General features: G+C 46.3%; 1 protein-coding gene across 3 annotated transcripts in view; it reads right to left on the bottom strand.

The window, feature by feature from the left end:
• Positions 1-21,365, bottom strand: part of LOC134442288 (NACHT, LRR and PYD domains-containing protein 12-like) — a 72,087-nt gene that overhangs the window by 14,318 nt on the left and 36,404 nt on the right. For all 3 annotated transcript variants that reach the window (XM_063192525.1, XM_063192526.1, XM_063192527.1), the window contains one exon: positions 12,567-12,740. In XM_063192525.1, the coding sequence (XP_063048595.1) occupies positions 12,567-12,740 (174 nt within the window). The remainder of the gene's footprint in view (positions 1-12,566; positions 12,741-21,365) is intronic.

The raw sequence follows: 21,365 nt of genomic DNA, 5'->3' as shown, positions 1-21,365 counted from the left end.
TGAATGGTTTAAGTGACATAGCTTCCCAATCAAGACAGAGATAGACAGTTAGATAGACAGTTAGACAGATAGACAGATAGATAGACAGATAGATAGACAGATATATAGATAGATAGATAGATAGATAGATAGATAGATAGATAGATAGATAGATAGATAGATAGATAGATACCTGTAGATAAATAGGCAGACTCATCAGACAATTTATTAGGCACACCTGTCTAACTGCTTGTTGCTACAAATTTCTAATCAACTATTCGCATGGCGGCAATGCATTCTTTATAGGTGAACTTTATTTGTGGCATCTATGACTGGAAATTCGTTAAAAATATATATATTTTATCCATTTAGCACCACTGATTTTCTTTTTCATTTGCTCACAATCCCCCCTAGGTATAATGAGATTCAATAGAAGTGCACAGTTTCAACTTAAAGATGGCCTCTCAACGTAATTTCATTAATATTGCTGTGTTCCCCATTGTTATTGAATGTGTTACGCGTTGGTCCTGTTTTAAAAAACGTTCTGGTTGCTTTGTTTCAAGCCGTTTTCGCACGTGTGACAGATTGGTCTACACCCCTCAATCTGACTGATTTTGGTCCTTTGTCTGTGATTGGCTGGCCCATTACTGGCAGGACTTTTATGTTGATAAATGTAGTTTTTGGACGTGACGTGGGTCTCTCTTTCCGCCCCGCTGTTGTTTTGCCGGCAAAGGACGCCGGCTGGCGTGTGAGCTGCTGCTAGCCGTGATCATTATCCGGTAGATTTGGTACCTTCAGCCATTCTTGCGTGGAACTGCACTCTGCTGTGAACTGGCGTTCACTTCGCGCTGCCTATACTGCACCAGTGTGTTGCCCCATCATCTGTGCCCTGTGGCAGGCCTGATTCGTGGTGCTTACGCTGGCCTTGGATTGGCCACAGTGGTTGGCCCCTGGGTACCTGACTGCAGTCAGTGGATGTGTGTGGTCCAAATTGCGATTGTTCCGAACCACGGATCTATGATCAGGTTAGCGGTGCCTCTCTGACGCTGGGGATTGCTAGCTACACTCCTCGGAGGTTGCTGTTTTGTTGCCGTCACACTCTGCGCCGGTTCCGACTGGCTCCACCTGCTCGTCCTGCTTTTGTTTGGTTTAATTATTTTTATTTTCTGGTCCGTTTCTTGGGACGCCAGCCTCCTCGCTGCGCACTGCGCAGGTCTAGTTACCTGTGTGTGTTGTGAGTGCGTGTGTGTCTGTGCGTCTGTATGCGTGTGTGATTGTCATCTAGGCACGGCACCGGAGGCAAGTGTACACCCCCTTCAGTCAACCTACGGCGGTGTAGTTCTCCCCTCTCTCGCTATACAAAAGTTAAGTTGCATCTAGTCATCACTGTGTATGCAAATTGTGTAATACATTAGTACGTGTCATTCTCGCCATTGAGTGTCTCTCTCTTCTCTCCTCCCTGGATAGGTATGGAGTTGCCATAGCGCGCCGGTCTTCGGGTGGTGGATTCCCTCACTTTTCCATTGCTGTGTGCACTTGGGTGACTATTACTATTTTGCTGCGTGTAGTAGTAGTAGATGTGTGTTTTCTTTTTATTTTGTGTGAGTACTATCTTTATTGTGTGTGTTTATTTTGTGTGACCTTTTCCCTAGTCTTTATCTATCCCTTTTCAACCGTGCTGCTATTGGTTAGCCTAAGCCCCGCTTTCCCCTCCTCAATTACGAGTGACACCATTGCCCTGTCTCCCCCGTACTGGGGCGGTTCGTACGATTGAGTGTAGCCTCCCTCCTCTCTCGCACAGGTGCCGTGCGTGTGTGTGTGTGGTGTGTGTGTGTGTGGCCAGTGGCCATATTGCTCCACATAACGACCCGCCTGTGGGTGTCTAATAGGGATCAGTGCAATATTGTCAAATGCAATTCATTCATATTGTATTTTCTAATGTATTAGTATTTGTCCCTTGCATCACCACTGCATATTTGCACATTTGAACTCACCTGACCTCAATGACCGGGATGTATATTTTATTGATCTGTATGACTATTGTATTTGTGAAAAGAGAATAAACTCCTGCCTAAGAGTGCTCCGAACCTGTGTCCTGGTTTACTAATTTGGGGGGTAATTTCACTCCTAGGTTGTCTTCCCCCACCCTAGGTGGCGTAGTCGTGCAAGAGCTGAGTTGAATTTAATTAACTGTAAACGTGCCACTGTTACACAAGCCAGCAAGGTGGCTTGTGGAGAAACGAGAGGGTGTTCCGTGTTTCTCGTGGAAATGCGTCTCTGACTGGCTCACTCTTCCTGCTCTCGTGGAAATGAGTCTCTGATTGGCTCAGTCCTCCTGCTCTTGGAGAGAATGTAATGGAAAACAAAGTCGCCACTTCCCCGGGTGGTACTGCACTATAGGGGCGCCAACGGAGGCGTGCATGCTCCATTCAGGCCTGTGCTCTTTCGACAGCGACCCCTAGGCGAGCTGCAGGCACGGAGCAACCAGAGTGGGCTTGCTGTATGGATGAGGCTTTGTGCTGTGTGTGTACCTGAGAGTAGCAACCAGCTGATAGCTAAGCTAAGCTAGATTTCGGGCCACCAGACGTTGCTGATATTGAAAACAAGCAGAAAAAAATTACTCGACATGTTTTTAGAAAAATGGGTCGACATAAACCTTTGTGGGCAACGCCTTCTTTCGACGTGACGAAACACAGAAAGGCTTTCGTGATTCGCTCGTTTCTCTGCATTATTTATGTCAATTGGGAAACACCGGGAAACACAGCCAGGCGAGGTGACGCACCGCTATGAGAGCCTTGCAAGTGAGTTTAACTTGGGGTGACCGTCCGATCTTCAAAAGGAGTGAGTAAAACTGTGTTTTATCGGAATGTAGCAGTAGAGCTTTCTATTGCTGTCAGTCATGTCTGTTTCATCCCTGTGCATGTTTGACACTTTGGTGACAGTCCCCCCAGCGGGGCTTCACCTGAGCTCACGATTGGGTGACCGCAAGCCACACCTGCATAAAGAAGATGGCGACGCAAACATTCAGTGCTTTTGCTGAGAGGAACAGACTGGCTAGCAGCTCTGGCTGTATGCTCCTCATCGCTTTTGCCCCGGAGGGAACTCGTCGTGCCCCTGGCTGCTCGCTTGGGCTAATTGTTTGTCATCTGCGCAGCTGTATGGCTCCATCTCTTCCCCTCCGACGCGCTTGCTGACCCTTGTCCAGCATACATCACAACACGATTCGGTAATCGAAGTCTCTCCACCTTGGCAGCGTGTGCCTCTCTGGACGGCGTGTGCCGGCTACATCGGGCCCGTGGGGCTTCCAACCATTACGGTCAGAGTTGCCGCTTTGTCCTCCCCTGTCCGTTCCTCCTGTCTGCTCACGGTGACTGCAGCCCCGCTCATACTGCTTGCGTCTTTGCTGCTTGGCCGCTTTGTATGTTGGATGCGGGTGCATGACGCTTATGCTGCTGCTTGCTATATCTGCTTCGCATCACCTGTCCCGTGCTTTGTGTGTCTCCGTGTGTCTGTCTTGTCTGTTCTCCAGTCCTTGTCCATTTGTTGCACTGGCTGCTTGAGCTTGATGGCGGTGCGCTAATGCCCAGTTAATGTGGCTTTTCCAATAACTGAATCTAATGTGCTGCTGGGCTAATTTGCATGGTGTGTCTTTCTGTTTGCTGTGTGTATTTTGAGTTGATTTATTTCTTTACTTTGTTTATATTGTGTGCTGTGCGTTTCATTTATTTACTTTTGTTTGCAGTGTTTCTTCTTTAATATTTTGTTAGTAGTTTTGTTTTGTCTCAGCATCATTTGGTTTTGTTTTTGGGAATACCTCCACTAGGGTGGAGCACTAGGCTACTTGTAGCCCAGGCCAGTGTGTGTGTGTGTTTGTGTGTGTGTGTGTGTGTGTGTGTGTGTGTGTGTGTGTGTGTGTGTGTGTGTGTGTGTGTGTGTGTGTGTGTGATTTGGTTACCGGTATTTTAAAAGATTATTCTATGTGTGATAATTAAAACAAAATAAAGATTTGTAATTGTTTGTAACCCACGTCTCTGTCATCTCTGCCCTAAAAACCTGTGTGGTTAAAGTGAAATAGAGTTGCACAAATTGGTGCTTAAAGTAGTATCTACCTCTCGGTACTGTTACAATCTGGCGCTGTGAGCAGGACGGGTCTAAGAATCAGATACGTGGGTCTTGTATTTTTTTTCTTTTTGTATTTTTTTTTCTTCTCCCTCTTAAATTGTAATGTATGAATGATTGTGCTTTATGTGTTGTCTGTTGTCTCGTTTCCCCTTGATTTTTTTTTTTTTGAGGACAAAGCGGCAACGTCTGTCTTGCTATCTTTTACCATCTAGCCCGGTGGCGGTTTTGGATGTCCCACGGTCTCTTGTCATCACCTGAGTAAGTAATCTTGCCTCCATTATGAGTGATACGGAAAATGTACAAGATTTGATGGCTCAGTTAAGGGCTGAGAACGAGAAGTTACGACAGGACCTGGCTAGCGCTAGGCCATCGAGTGGTATCTCTGCTGAGGCATCTACAGAGTCTTCAAATACACCGTCAAACGTAAGTGATGATGTTGTAGTGCCACAATCAGCTAATAGTGTTGCCCCCCGAACAGAGAGGCTTGTGTTTGTGCCACGCGATCGGAAGTGTCCACAGTTTAGTGGTAGGTCTGGTATGAGGATCGAAGAATGGGTTGAAGAGGCTCAGGCATGCATGCGTGCACGACACTTGTCGGGCTCAGATCAAGCGTTCTTTCTTTATGATCACCTGGTGGGGGAAGCGAGAGAAGAGATAAAATTCCGGCCTAGTGCAGAACGCAAGGACCCCGACAAAATAATTTCCATCTTGAAAGAATTGTACGGGTGCTCTAAATCCTACGTCGCTCTCCAAGAAAGCTTCTTTTCTCGAAAACAGCAGGATGGAGAGACCCTGCAAGAGTTCTCTTTGGCTTTGTTGAGCCTAATGGACAAAGTGAAGAAGTCTGCTCCTGATTCTGTCCCTAACTCTGAAGTTCTTTTGCGGGATCAATTCACAGAGCATGTGATGGATGGGGCTCTCCGCCGAGAACTAAAACAATTCGTACGCAGGGAGCCGCAAGCTACCTTGCTCAAGGTGCGTGCGGAGGCCATTAGGTGGGAACGTGAGGGCATGCCTGGTGCGTCTAGGGCCCGTAGTTACTCATTGCCGGCCGTACAGGGCTTACAGTATGGTGTCCAGAGACAGCCTCCAATGGCACACAGTGGTCAGCCACACAGTACTGAGCTCAGCGAACTGAAGGAGATTCTTAAACAGCAACAGGACCAGCTTAACCAGCTGACTCAAAGTGTTGCTTCCTTGCAGGCGCCTCGTCAACCTCCACGTTCTCTTCCACGGCAGCCATTGATCTGCCGTAGGTGTCAGGGCCATGGACACTATGCTCGTGACTGCGATGGGGTGCGGGTGCGACCGCAGGCCCAGGCTGCTCTGCCCTCTACGGACCGATCCTCTAGTGGCAACCCACCTACTCCGGCGGGAAACTTCTACCCACCTCGTTGCTGAGTCACAGCTTGGTTGGGGACTCGACTGACTCACAGGAGTTGACTGTTCGGCCGAACACAGCAAGTTTGGTGGCATCCTGTCCTCACTTGGACGTATCCATTGGAGGGGTGCAGGTGCCCTGCCTTATCGACACTGGATCCATGGTCTCCACTGTGACTGAAGCTTTCTTTCAAAAGCATTTGGCACCCAGGGGGCCAAATAGTCTGAAATCATGCAACTGGCTCCAGCTTCGTGCCGCCAATGGGTTGGCCATCCCCTATATTGGCTACATGGAGTTGGATGTCCAGCTTTGTGGCAAGACGATGCCAAACTGTGGGATCTTGGTAGTTAAGGACCCCCCAGAGGCCCTTAATCAGGTGCCTGGAGTGCTAGGAATGAATGTCCTGAGCAAATGCTACCAAGAGCTGTTCGGCCAGCATGGGCCCGCTCTCCTAAGAGACCCTGCAATATCCAGAGCCCCAGCACCCCTTTTTCACGCTTTCCAGCATTGCCATCAGGCCGACGTTCAGCCCTCTGCTAGTGCAGTAGGCCATGTGAAGGTCAGAGGACGGAGGGCTTGCCGTATACCAGGTGGGGTCATGAAGTTGGTTCCGGCCACTTGTTCTGTCCAATACACTAGTGGTGTTGTACTGTTTGAACCTTTAGACTCCGGCCTGCCTTCAGGGTTGCTGGCGTCACCCGCCTTGGTACGAGTCAACAATGGTACTGCTTGCATTCCAGTTGTTAATGTTGGCACCACGGATGTCCTATTGTATCCTCGTATAGCCTTAGGCACACTACAATGTGTCCACGTGGTTAGTCTGCCGGCAGGGGTGTCAGAGGTCCCAACAGTTGCAGCTACCGTCGCCTCTCAGGCTGTTGACTCGGTGCAACCCACCATTCAAGAGCAAATAGCTCAATTGGATTTATCCAACTCTTTAAGTAGCGCTGAACAGGGACAGGTCCGCACTTTACTTGAACAGTTTGACACTGTGTTCTCTGCCCATGATGCTGATTTGGGATGCACCAATCTGCTTTCTCATGACATCCCGCTTCTGGACGATGTGCCAGTTCGCCAGAGGTACCGCCGCATACCCCCTTCTGACTACGACATGGTAAAAGCACACATCAACCAACTGCTTGACTCCCAGATCATCCGGGAGAGCTGTAGTCCATACGCTTCGCCAATTGTATTGGTGAAGAAAAAGGACGGCAAACTGCGGTTGTGTGTTGACTACCGCCAACTCAATTCCAAAACCCGGAAGGACGCATTCCCACTTCCGCGCATCGAAGAGTCGCTTGATGCCTTATCCGGGGCCCGCTTTTTCTCCACTTTGGACTTGGCGAGTGGATATAACCAGGTTCCGGTCACTGAACAGGACAAGCCTAAGACCGCTTTTTGCACCCCATTTGGCTTATTCGAATGGAACCGAATGCCATTTGGGCTCTGCAACGCTCCATCTACGTTCCAACGCCTCATGCAGCGTCTCTTTGGCGACCAGCAGTGCCAGTCGCTGCTCCTGTATCTTGATGACATCATCGTGTATTCGGCCACGGTCGCACAACACTTGGAACGGTTGACACTGGTGCTTAGTCGGCTTCAGCGGGAAGGTCTCAAAGCAAAGTTAAGCAAGTGTGCTTTCTTTCAAAGAGAGGTGAACTACCTCGGCCATGTCGTGTCGGACAAGGGGGTAGCCACGGACCCTGGCAAGATTGCTGCCGTAGCAGAGTGGCGGGTGCCCAGTACGGTTTCAGAGTTGCGGTCATTCCTTGGGTTTGCTAGTTATTACCGGCGCTTTGTGGAGGGGTTCGCCAAATTGGCGGCCCCTCTGCACAGGCTGGTGGCCGAGCAAACTGCAAATAAGGGCAGATCTGCTAACAAAATATTGGCCAGTTCTTGGACAGAAGCTTGCCAGGCAAGTTTCGATGACTTGAAAGAGAAACTCACCACAGCCCCGGTACTGGCGTATGCTGACTTTTCCCTGCCCTTCGTCCTGGAAGTGGACGCCAGTCACGGAGGACTGGGGGCTGTCCTCTCTCAGGAGCAGGGAGGGAAAGTGAGGCCCGTCGCCTACGCCAGTCGCAGTTTACGGCCCACAGAGCGAAACATGACTAACTATAGTTCCATGAAATTGGAATTTTTGGCGCTGAAGTGGGCCGTAGCTGAAAAGTTCCGGGAGTATTTGTGGGGAAACAAATGTGTGGTGTATACAGACAATAATCCCCTTAGCCACCTGGCAACCGCCAAACTGGGCGCAACCGAACAGCGCTGGGCATCGCAATTGGCCTCCTTTGACATCTCCTTGCGATATCGCTCCGGTCGAAGTAATGGCAATGCGGATGGCCTCTCGCGACAAAACACAGCTGACACCCCACTGCAAAGCCTTCTTCCCGGCACTGCTGTGGCTGCGTCCCTGCAGCAGGCTGTCGCATCAGTGCCCACGCTCCGGGCAGGTCAGTCCCTCATCTCCGCCCTCCCTAGCCATACTCCTGCTGACTTGGGTGGGTTGCAGCTGGCTGATCCAATCGTCGGAAAGGCCTTGCACTTCTGGCGACGGAAGAGACGGCCTGGACCTGAAGAACGCAAGCAGCTGTCCAAGCAGGTGTTGATCCTGATTGGACAGTGGGGTCGGCTGGTTGAACAGGAAGGCGTGTTGTATAGGCGAATCTTCCGCAAGGAAGGGGGGGAGGCGGTGCTGCAATTGGTGGTACCCACCTGCTTGCACCATGAAGTGCTGACCCAGATGCACACGGAACATGGACATCAAGGCATTGAGCGCACTACAGAGCTTCTTCGCTTGCGTTGTTACTGGCCTGGCATAACTGCAGATGTTGTGCGTTGGTGCCAGGACTGCGAAAGGTGCAAGTTAGCTAAGGATGTTAAGCCGGGTGCGCCCAGTTTTATGGGACACTTGCTGGCTGCCCGCCCCAATGAGATTCTGGCACTGGACTTTACGTTGCTTGAACCATCTGCATCAGGCCATGAAAATGTGTTGGTGCTAACAGATGTGTTTAGCAAGTATACTTTGGCGGTGCCCACTAGGGATCAGCGTGCAGCTACTGTGGCTAAGGTACTTGTCGAAGAGTGGATCTGTAAGTTTGGGGTGCCGGGCCGCATTCATTCAGACCAGGGACGGTGCTTTGAGTCTTTGCTTCTGCAGCAGTTGTGCAGCTTTTATGGGGTACAGAAGTCGCGCACAACACCTTATCATCCGGCCGGTAACGGCCAGTGCGAACGATTCAACCGGACACTTCACAATCTCCTGCGCACTCTGCCCGTGTCGAGGAAGAGGGATTGGGTCGCTTGCTTACCCCAGCTCCTGTTCTGCTACAACAGTACCCCTCATCAGACCACCGGGGAATCTCCACACTTCCTCATGTTCGGCCAGGAGCCGCGTCTCCCAATTGATTTCTTGTTGGGCCGGGTCCCAGAACCGATAGCTGGAGAGGTGCACGACTGGATCTTTGAGCACCAAACTCGGCTCAGGGTAGTAGGTGAAAAGGTTGGGGAGCGGTTACAGCTGGCGGCTGACCGTCGAAAGGCCAATCATGATGCCAACGCCATTGATGCACCACTGGAGGAGGGTCAGCGTGTCTACTTGCGAGATCAAACCGTAAGAGGCCGCCATAAGATCCATGATCTGTGGAGTCCTGTGGTGTATCGGGTCATTAAGGCGCCTCCAACAGGAGGTTCAGTTTACACCATTGCCCCGGAGGGTGAGCCCCAACAAGTTAAACATGTGCATCGCACCATGCTGAAAGCATGCGGGGAGAGGGCCCCCTCAGGCCGTGTTGAGTCAGAGGCCCCTCCAGTTGTAGGTAACCCTCCGGAGGATGACAACTCTGATGCAGAGGATCTGTTTGTCGCAGCCCCTGAAACCCCTGCCTTGTCTGGCGGGACCACTTTAGACTGCAACACAGCCGTTCTTGAAGATCGTACCCTCGTCTTGCCCGGCACCGTTGGGGCAGATGGCAGTGATTCACCGCTTTCCAGTCCTACAGCCTCACCGCTTCCCAGTCCTACAGCCTCACCGCTTCCTAGCCCCACCAACTCAGTGGCAGACACTGGGGGTCAACGGCGCACGACCCGCGCTACAGCAGGACAACACTCTAACCCCCACCGGCTTCCGCGTACGGTCAACAGTTCTGCGAGGGAAGTAGACAACCAAGACCCTTAGCTGGTGGTGTGGCATGTTCTCTTTGGGGTCGTCGGGACGACGACTCAAATGGGGGGGGGCAGATTGTAGCAGTAGAGCTTTCTATTGCTGTCAGTCATGTCTGTTTCATCCCTGTGCACGTTTGACACTTTGGTGACAGTCCCCCCAGCGGGGCTTCACCTGAGCTCACGATTGGGTGACCGCAAGCCACACCTGCATAAAGAAGATGGCGACGCAAACATTCAGTGCTTTTGCTGAGAGGAACAGACTGGCTAGCAGCTCTGGCTGTATGCTCCTCATCGCTTTTGCCCCGGAGGGAACTCGTCGTGCCCCTGGCTGCTCGCTTGGGCTAATTGATTGCCATCTGCGCAGCTGTATGGCTCCATCTGTTCCCCTCCGACACGCTTGCTGACCCTTGTCCAGCATCCATCACGAGACGATGCGGTAAGCGAAGTCTCTCCACCTTGGCAGCGTGTGCCTCTCTGGACGGCGTGTGCCGGTTACATCGGGCCCGTGGGGCTTCCAACTAATTACGGTCAGAGTTGCCGCTTTGTCCTCCCCTGTCCGTTCCTCCTGTCTGCTCACGGTGACTGCAGCCCCGCTCATACTGCTTGCGTCTTTGCTGCTTGGCCGCTTTGTATGTTGGATGCGGGTGCATGACGCTTATGCTGCTGCTTGCTATATCTGCTTCGCATCACCTGTCCCGTGCTTTGTGTTTCTCTGTGTGTGTGTCCTGTCTGTTTTCCAGTCCTTGTCCATTTGGTGCACTGGCTGCTTGAGCTTGGTGGCGGTGCGCTAATGCCCAGTTAATGTGGCTTTTCCAATAACTGAATCTGATGTGCTGATGTGCTAATTTGCATGGTGTGTCTTTCGGTTTGCTGTGTGTATTTTGAGTTGATTTATTTCTTTACTTTGTTTATATTGTTTGCTGTGCTTTTCATTTATTTACTTTTGTTTGCAGTGTTTCCTCTTTAATATTTTGTTAGTAGTTTTGTTTTGTCTCAGCATCATTGGTTTTGTTTTTGGGAATACCTCCACTAGGGTGGAGCACTAGGCTACTTGTAGCCCAGGCCAGTGTGTGTGTGTGTGTGTGTGTGTGGTGTGTGTGTGTGTGTGTGTGTGTGATTTGGTTACCGGTATTTTAAAAGATTATTCTATGTGTGATAATTATAACAAAATAAAGATTTGTAATTGTTTGTAACCCACGTCTCTGTCATCTCTGCCCTACAAACCTGTGTGGTTAAAGTGAAATTGAGTTGCACAAATTGGTGCTTAAAGTAGTATCTATCTCTTGGTACTGTTACAGGAAGTTGGCCTTTAAGTACTGTGGCAGAAGTACTGTGGGTGGAAAGGCAGAGGTGGTCAAAGGAGAATGGCCATGTTGGTTTGAGCAGATAGAGCAGAGTAAAGCCGGGCATACACTGTGCGATATTTTCGCTCGTGGGTATTAAGCTCCTGCTCACACTGCACTATTTAAAAGTTCACATCTCACGACTCATGCCCTCACACTATACCGACAGTCGGATGCGAGCCAAATCCTTCCACTGCGCGACGTGACAGGCATGTTTCCCCGGTATGCAGAGGAGGGAACATGCGCACCTGAGGTGGAGATGAGGTCGTGCTCAACAGCAAATCGCACGGCCTTATTCATTTGTGCATGTGAAGTGTCAAATCGGGTCGTAGCACTGCTTTAACTATGCGATTTACGCACAAGCCACGACCTGGATATCAAACAGTTTTGATTTTCTTGCAACCCCGCGATTGCACTATCGTGAGGCGAAATCGCTTGTCGTTACCCCATATACACTGCACGATGCGAGACTCACGATTGACCTGCGATTGAGCAAGAAATCGGCCCGACTCCCAAAAAGTCGCGCGAGTGCCAAATCGGGGCAAAATCAGGGCAAAAGTCGCACAGTGTAAGCCCAGCTTTACTCAAATAACCACTTACAAGCGAGGTATGCAAAAAAGTATATCTGAACGCACAGGACATTTAACCTTTAGAGATGGGATTTATGGCTCTTTGATAGGATCCGGATCTTAGTGGCTCGTTCCTTTCAAAGAGCCGTTAAAAAAACTGGCTCTTTTGGCTCTTTTTTCAATTATTTATTCAGTGTTTTGAATGTAATATTTTGACTCCACCTCAAGGTAAGTTTGTCCAAACAACAACTGATTATTCTCCGGCTTCAACAGTTTTTGCCACCCTATAAGGCAACCAATTGTGTTTTTTCCCAAATTTAATTACTCTGGTCGAGGTCACGTGCTTAGAATTTATGAAAAATTAACGAAATAACAGTAGAGTGGCTCCCCCAGCTGTGATCCGGCTCCCATCGTTCACTTCAGGGAGCCGTTCAAAAGAACCGGCTCGTTCGTGAACGACACACCTCTATTAACCTTGGAGCAGCTGCAGAAGACAGCACAGGATGCCATTCCTGTCAGCTAAGAACGGGAAACTGAGGCTACAATTCGCTAGCCTGGTCCTGACCATCCCATAATACTATCATTTCATTTCGTATTTATGGTCTGGCATTTGTTTGCTCTGAAGCGATTGTAGGAAGCAGGAAGTTTGCACTCAGTTATGGTTTGAAATTATTGGACACCTCTCACCCAATCGTTGGCAGTTACTCAACAACAACATAGTGCAGACCAATGGCTCTGCCGCAGATGTGTGCGTCATTGTCACGATCGTCCTCCCCCTTTCGCCCCCCACATGGGTAGTGGTCATGGTGTAATGGATATTTTCTTGGCACACTTTGCACCCTTTAGTCCCAATTGAGCATTGTTGCAATGTCACAGCCTACCTGAGTATTGATATCCGCCATGGCCATCCCTTTATGATCACAGTGTACCCATACACATTGTACCAAATAAAGTGTTAGGCGAATGTACATACTGTAACATACATAAATAAATTGAATAGATATTTACATGAGTCGCTCAAGTTTTGTGTTCGGTTCCTCTTGCATCCATTTCCTCAGCTCCTCTCCAAAAGCACCAAGAGAGTTGTAACTCACGTCCAGCTCTCTAAGGTGGGAGCAGTTCTGTTTCAATGCCGTCACCAGAGACTCGCATCCTCTCTCAGTAACCATACAGCCACGTAGCCTACAAAAGACAGGTTAAGTCTCGCTTAGCTGGAAAGATAGATACATAGATTATTTATTTGTACTTTCAGAAAATCGTTCTGTGCCATTTTATGTGCGTCTGTCACAATTTCAAAGACAATTAGAGTACAAAACACAATAGACAGTAGGACAATTAGGTTAATTGTAGATAATTGTCCAATACTGGAAGGTCACCAGCGCATTCAAGTGGAGTAATAATAACCTTATAACCCTGTATGGTCCCTCTATGATAGTCAGTGTATGGGGCACCTAAGTCACGCCCTCTACTTCCTGGTTCATGGGGCAGAGGGAGTAAAAAATGATTACTGGACTTGAAAATGAGTGATTTTTGGATTTGTGGTGCATAGGTGGAGGTCCAAGGTTTGGATTGGTGTAAAAAAAAAACACAAATTTTCAAGCCCAGTAATTATTTTTTGACTCCCCCTGCCCCATGAACCAGGAAGTAGAGGGCGTGACTTGGGTGCCCCATAGTGTGTGATTGTTGGTGTGGTTGTATGGCTTTTTGTGTGAGCATGTGCTAATGTTGGCTGATAGGCTATTTGTGTTGGAGTGTGCAGTGTTTGTGTTGAAGTGTGCATGTATGTGTGGGTGTACAGTTAATGTGTGTGCATGTGAGATTAGGTGCTCATGGTGTCTGACAGTATGGTGCTTGATGTCTTTGACGAGTTTTGATGGTGGTGAAAATAAATGTCTTTCAGGACAATAAAGGCTATCTAATCAAATCTAGTGTGAAACAGGACAGGTCTTAAACCACATTTACACATATGGCTATTTTTGCCTATGCATTTAATGAGTTTTAGCTCCCGTAAAAAGACATTTTTAAAACTGTAATTTTAACTGGAGATTTCTGAAATATACCAGTCGGTGTAACAAAACTGTAAGTGAATTATTTTTCACAATGTATAGGCTAATGGGTAAAAACTTCAGAATATAAAAGGGAGAAGATGAATAAAAAAAAACTAATATCAAGAGAGTGCATAATATGCATTGCACTGTAAATACGATCCTCTACAGCAGGGAGGCAAGGCAATGTGGCCTAGACGACTCTTGCCTAAACGAAAAAGGCCTAAACCACCCCTAACCCCAAATGGACATGCTTGCTTTAAGCAGTAGACCAACATGCACAATACTGGTGGTATCATCCAGGGGACAGAGAGAGAAAGTAGCATTGCGGTCCGGACATTGGAAACACAGACTGTAAGGAAAACAAAACGAAAGGAAGAACTCCCCTATGATGAGACGATACTGCTATTGCTCCTACATTTGTACATCTCTTTACAAAAGTGCAACGGGGAAGTGTGATGGCACAAATGTTTGTGATTTCGGACAAGCTCAATGTGATAGAAATTAGAGGTGCTTAACTCGAATCTTTGAGGCGTCCGGGTTGATTGGATCATTCCAAGGAGAGTATCCGGATTAGACGGATCACTCGGATCACACGGATCACTTATTTAAAATAGGCCTAAATAAAAATAAATAATAATAATGTATTTTTTAAAACGTTTCTGCCTTTAAATAGCTATGCCTTTGTTGTTCCATTTATCAATTCATGTTGATAAATCAAAGAGTAAGACAGTTTGATCAACAAAACTCACTTTATGAATGTCACAGTTCCTAAACTCATGCTGCGATCCGACCCACCTCTCCTCACTAAACATGCAACCACAACTCGAACAGCCTTTGGCAGCAGTGAAACGGCATGTTCCTGATTTTGCAATAAATAATGTGTGTGTTTGTATTTAAGAAGACTAAAAGTCAAATATTTGGGAGCAGAAGTCTAGTTGAGCAGGGATAGTCAGGAGGCGAGCAGCAGATGACCACTCGCTTCCGCTGCCGAGTTGCACACTCGTGGCAAAAACGAAACTTAAGCGTTGATCCGATCCGTAGGGGATTCGCTGCTACCAACAACTCAGTCAGGATTCGTCTCACCGAGTCGCCGAGGGCGCCGCTGCTGAGTGACTCGGACGAGGGGAGTGACAGCAGTGGCTTTAAAGACTGTAGCCTACGCTGTAAAACGCAGTGAGTGATAGAGTCACGTCTGTAGACTATAGCCTAATTTCCCTAAGAGTAGCCTACAGAGTGAGATGTTAAAGCGTTGGCAGAGCACTGTTAACATTTAAAAATGTAGAGCTCAACAGAGTCAGAAGCACACACATAGGGAGCGGGATCCGCGACTCAATTGGCCACAACAGGCTGGACGGATCAGACAGACTCGATGAATGACGAGGCGGGAGTTGGTTCAGTTTTACTCAGTGAGTGTTCGTGACTGAACAGCATACTAGGGAGATTAGAGAATGGCTGTTGTAGTCAACTAAAGAGGATATATTCCGGTTTCCAGGGATTAAAGCAAAAAAAAGTCATCTGACTGAACTTTTTTACCGGTTAGGCACCCGATCGAGTATCACTCCGTAACCCAACGAAAACCAATGTAGCCAGGCTCTGCCCTCATAACGAAACATACACTGGTTTTATGCAAGGAATGGTGCCAGAGCCAGCACTAGGCATAGGCAGACAGGGCAGTCGCCTGGAGCAGAATAGGCCTATGTATTGAGGGCGCCAGTAATACCAAAAAGTGCCACAAAATCAGAACTTCAACCAACATAACACTTTACACTTCACATTAACAAACATAACCTCCTTGGCGGAGGTAATGAATATTCATTATACACTCAGTAGGCCTATATACACACTCAGTATGAATGTACCTGTAGGTACTAGATCAGATGCTATGCTATGTTTACAGATGCCAATTTCTAAATACAAAAAAAGGAAAGAGGGAAAGGGGGCAGGCCTAGGCCACCAGATTGACTAGAACTGGCCGAGAATGGAGGGATAATGGATACTATATCAGACTGCAAACATTGAACTGCAATTTGGGGCATGTTTTGGTCATTTCCTCTTATTTCTACCCATTGTTTATGCATTGTTCACAACATTATGCAGAATGGATTCACATTGAGTGTTGCTTCAAAATGGTCTAGCTGATAGCACAGAATTATTGACTTGGAATTGCAATGCGTTGATACAGTGATCCCATTATGTTTTTTTTGTTGTAGTATTAGGCTATATTTTGTCTTTCCCATCAGAATGGGCAAACACTGTTCTGGTGAAAGCATTGGTGCGCATTGCTTGCAGTTGTATTTCTGACATTTAAAAAATAATGCACTGGTCATAGCAATCAGAGGGAGAAAACTAGTTGGTTATTTTGTATGTTTTTCACTATTCATCCTGTTACAAATAACTTGTTGATGTTTACAAACAGGGTGCGGTAGTCTACCTCTTGTATTCTACCGTTTTGAAAACCTATGGCTACCGGTACTTTTTTGCTTCTCGATGTGCGGAGCCAGGCACACGCTTACCATTGATTTAAAAAACGTCCCCGATTCCTACACGCACTCATGTTCTATCCTACAAGCTGACACGACGCAAGCAGACACGACACAGTCAGACATACGTCTATATAACAAAAGTAGCACACTTTCCCAAGCTTGTCGCGCAACTTTCCACTCGAATCAAGACAAATCACCAACCTATCAGTCCTGAGTGCGCAGTGCGCAAATAACTGAACTCAAACGAAGCGTATAGTCCGAGAAAATGGGCACAGACGTTGAGCCACTCAAAAACGAGCACACACACAACTGTTGCTGCACACTATTCCAGTTAGCAAAAATAGCATCACACAGTAGCCTACAACAAGCCTTGAAAGTGAAACAAACACCGAAACGGCAATTATTGACCACCCATGAGAACACTGCTTCCCAGAACAAGACGTGGCATAAAATATTGGCTCTGCCAGGGATAGCCTCCGTGACCCCTGTAAAATGCAACCCATTTTTAACTTATTTCTTAAATATATCGGCAACAACAAAGTTAATATGCTATGATTACAGCTGAGACTGTAAATTATCTGCTGTCAGACAACTACAGCTAGTTCTACACGTAGCCAGTCAAACGCGCTAAACTTTGAGGATGAAAGGCATGTTATTACGCATGGTATATCCTAGCTAGCTGCCAATGATAGCCGTCCCATTGGGGCTTTGAATAATGTTAGTAACAGTCACAAAGCTTAAAAGGAAAACCCTTCATGAAAAGGACATCATGCGCAGTCGAAGTAAACTATTCTTTTTTTCTAACTATCCGCCACGGCAGGTGCAATGATAATGGAAACATAGGCCTACGTGTCCTACCTTCTTCCAGCTATGCATTATTAGCCCATATTGGAATATCAGTCCAACCCGTTTAATGATTGTCATTGCACTTTAAAGACATAGTATTACACTTATTTTCTTTTCTGCCATCAGCAACAATGTTGGCTATTTGATTTTTTTAATTTCTCGCGCTGCGCCGCAACCGAATTGTTGACCGCTGGTGTACTTTTTTTTTTTGGAACACGGAAGACCAGGGGATGGCTCAAAACTACTGAGTGAATCTGTTGTATGACACAACCGGTGCTGGAGTGTATAACTAAATCCGTGCCCCAAACACACCTCTCGTCCCCTTCTCATGACCAGGAGTGCTCTCGATTTGAGTTAAGTTGGAAAGTAAAAATGGTAAATTAATTGACATGAATTATAAGGACGGAAATCCGTCCAAACTAAAATCCAGTTGACGGAAATCCGTCATAGCGACGGAAAACTTTAATCCCTGCGGTTTCACAATTTCTCGCGCTGCAACTGCCATTTTGTTGACATATTAATGAAATGCCGTCTGACCCGCCTTTGGCGGATCAATGCACGACAGCCATCCGGTCTGTTCGGGTGAGGTCCTTACCCGGCTCTCCAACCGGATCCTCCGGGTTTTGTATCATCTCTAATAGAAATGCAGGGTGGCAAAAAGAGCTGAGATAACTGCATTCTCTGTTCAGGTACAATGCGAAATCCCTAGCATGAAACCTCACATCTCGGCAGAAACTTAGCCAGAAATATCACATGACTCATTATACAACATAGGCTATTGGTTATGTTGGGTTATGGTCTCAATTTATTTAGCTAATTGAAGATTTGACCAAGTATGGAATGTGCTTAAAACAGTGTCACTGAATGTCTTATCCAGATGTTCAGACGAGACATTGCATCAACTGAGACAAACCAGTTTTGTTTCTGAAAGTTAGCTGTGTAGTTGGTCACATAAATACACAGTATAATCGTTTTTCATGTCACAAACACACCCAGATAAGCCTCATGACTCATTAAAGAACTGTGCAATGAAATCTAGTTCCACACAACACCCGGGATAAGGCTATCATTATCTACCGTCACCAGCTGCAAGCACAAACATTGGAATTTGCTAAGCTGATTTTCATTTTATTATATAGCTGTTTGCATACCGATGGCACACCAAAATGTGATAAGTTACTTGCAATATCAGTTACTTAGCGTGGACAAATGAAGGGAAAACGTGCAGAGCACAATTTATAGCTCTGGGAAACTAGCTATTTTGTTAGCTTGCAAGCTAACGCCAAGATTAGATTCCAGTGTATTCCACTTGTCATAAAAGCGAGCTGTTACACTAAACCAGTGGTTCTCAAACTTTTTCCATCATTCCCCCCTTCAGAGGGTCTGAATGGTTCCGATAGGGGTGGGTGAGAGAGCGAGTGAGAGAGAGAGAGAGACCACCCGAGCAGCGTGCATTCCGGGAGGGGAGCGCTGTCGTTGTGTCAGCTTCATGCCATGTCTCCCTTCCTCCAACATTGTCCCTAACCTTAACCCTAAACCTAACCCTAACCCTAAACTTAATCCTAAACTTAACCATAAATCACTTATTTGAAATATTTGATTACCGTCGTTTCCAGTTAGCCTTCACTCACGCTTGATTGTTGACGTCCGTCTGCATTATTCTTCCCCCCAGAACCAAACTACCCCAATTGTCAGTTCCCCCTTTCGTCACCCAACCACGAGAAACGAGGCTATTCGTAAAGGCACCACGAGGCTTAAAGTTGTTTTTTCTGGTTTTCTCGTAAAGAGTTCACGAATGGGCACTGGGAACAGAATGACCTCTTAGTCTCTTTTGATGTGCAGAGTTTGTATGCATCCACCACTATGTCGGATTAGAAGCCATGACCCACTAATGCCCTACTAAGATCCTACCTCCTGACTTTTTTAATAGATCTGGTGGAGATCATTCTATCTAACAACTTTTTAAAAGAAATATGCAGGTAGATTTTTCTTGCAACTCCAAGGAACGGCAATTGGCAGCGCTTTTGCGTTGTAAAGATACATCAACGGTGCTTTTATGATAAGGAAAGATACTATTAATGACCTGAATTTGACTAATGATTACCTTACTTTTTCTATGGAGCATGACGCACAGTCCTTGAACTTCCAGGATTTGACGATTTTAAAAGATGTGAACAATACACTACAAACAACTGTCTACCGTAAACCACTGAGCAGGGGTGGCATTCTCGAAAGTGTCTTCGCTAACGATGGTAGCAAAGTCCTTTGTAAGAGCGACTCCAAGGGAATGGTGTTACGTCTTAAGACGGTCTTAAGATGTATTAGCAACGACAAGAATCGAGAAACGGACCACAGAAGTACTCTCCTTCAAGTAAACATCCTCCTCGTTTGATTAGAAATATCCCTACTCCTACTGGCCAATTTCTTAGAGTGAGGAGAACGCTTTCTAAAGAGGTGATGTGCACAAGACGTTGTAGAAGCAGCATGTGGTAAAGCACTGAATATTGACTGCCTTTCCCTTTTTACTAAAACAAACATCCACTTGTAAAATGAAACCAATGCTGTGTTTTTCTACACAACATTCACGTACATTCGGTACAAGTAAACATATAATTAAAAAGCATTGGCACATCCTCCAAAGTAGTTAGCCTGCCATCAGCAGCTAAGGTGCTTAAATAAACTTTTGATGGCATTTTTTGTTAAAAGTTGGCAACCATGCCAGAAGTTATCAGCATGGGCTAAGGTTTCAGAATCACCTGGTTGCCAACATGGCACTTGACCTTTAAGGTCAAATCTGAAGGTCAAAAGTCAAACACGGTCAAATAACAGTGTTATTTAGTTAAATAGTGTTACAAAGTTGTTAAAAGTGGGAAACCATGCCAGAAGTTATCAGCATGGATTAAGGATTCAGAATCAACTTCTTGCCAACACTGAACTTGACCTTTAGGGTCAAATTTGAAGGTCAAAAGGTCCAAAACAGGGTATTCCCTTGCTAGTCTTTTTTGGGAACTGTACTGTATATTCATGGAATTCTTTTTCAAAAGTTGGCAACCATGCCAGAAGTTATCAGCATGGGCTAAGGTTTCAGAATCACCTGGTTGCCAACTTGGAACTTGACCTTTAGGGTCAAATATGAAGGTCGAATGTCAACCACGGTCAAATAACAGTGTTATTTAGTTAAAGATTGTTAAAATGATGTTAAAAGTGGGCAACAATGCCAGAAGTCATCAGCATGGATCAAAGATTCAGAATCAACTTGTTGTCAACACGGAACTTGACCTTTAGGGTCAAATTTGAAGGTCAAAAGGTCAAAACCTATGTATTTTAAGGTTAGACTTTTTGGGGGACTGTGTTCATGGAAATCTTTTTCAAAAGTTGGTAAATATGCTAGAAGTGATCAGCATGGACTAAGGTTTCAGAATCACCTGGTTGCCAACATGGAACCTGACCTTTAAGGTCAAATCTGAAGGTCAAAAACAATGTATTTTCTGGTTTGCCTTTTTGGTGATCTTTATATTCATGGAATTCTTGTTTTCAAAAGTTGGCAACCATGCTAGAAGTTATCAGCATGGACTTAAGTTTCAGAACCGCCTGGTTACCATATAGAACTTGACCTCTAAGGTCAAATTTGAAGGTCAAAAGGTCAACCGAGGTCAATTAAAAAAACGTTTTTTTTAGTGATGTGCTTTCATAAAATACAAGTTGTTTGCATGGTACTGTATATTGAATAATTAGTAGGCCTATAATTTGATATGATTTGATTTGACTTATCATGGTGGGGCTCTGGCCTGTCATCCTTAGACATTCATCATAGCTCATTAGCATAAAATTAACTTAAACTTGTATTTTCACTCTGGTCATCTAAATTACTTTATTCATCTTTGTGAAGCACATTAAGCTGCTGGTATGAAATGGGATATGCCTTGGCTCACCAGTGAATTTGCTTTGCACCATCAATTCACAGGCTTTCCATAGAAAAAATAATGACTTCTGTTATTTCTAATGTGTTTCAAATGGTTATAGCAATGAAGGATACTTGCTGATTTGCTATGTCATATCATGGTTAGGAAATTAAACCTACAGTAACAGTAGATCAAGTATTGCACACTTTTCTTGATGTTCTCATAACTACTGTAGAATGTTCTGCTGCAATTTCCCAGGCTTGAGTTTTTGTGTCATCTGTCCAAAGCAACATGCTTATCCTTGGGTATTGATCAGTCTTGACATTACTTTTTTCAGAAAACCAGAAAGGCAATTGATATGTTACCACCAAGTGATGCATATGGATTGCATCTTGCATAAACAAATCAGCAGTCAAATGTATGGCTGCAGTCTGACAAAGTACATATTAACAAAGACACTGAGGAGGCAGGTGGTTGGAAAGTTGTAGACCAACACTTGATGGCTGTGTGGCAAAGGAAACCTCCAGT

The sequence above is a fragment of the Engraulis encrasicolus genome, unplaced genomic scaffold (assembly GCF_034702125.1).
Source record: "Engraulis encrasicolus isolate BLACKSEA-1 unplaced genomic scaffold, IST_EnEncr_1.0 scaffold_140_np1212, whole genome shotgun sequence".
Lineage (NCBI taxonomy): Eukaryota > Metazoa > Chordata > Actinopteri > Clupeiformes > Engraulidae > Engraulis > Engraulis encrasicolus.
This window is presented reverse-complemented; position numbering and strand designations above follow the sequence as displayed.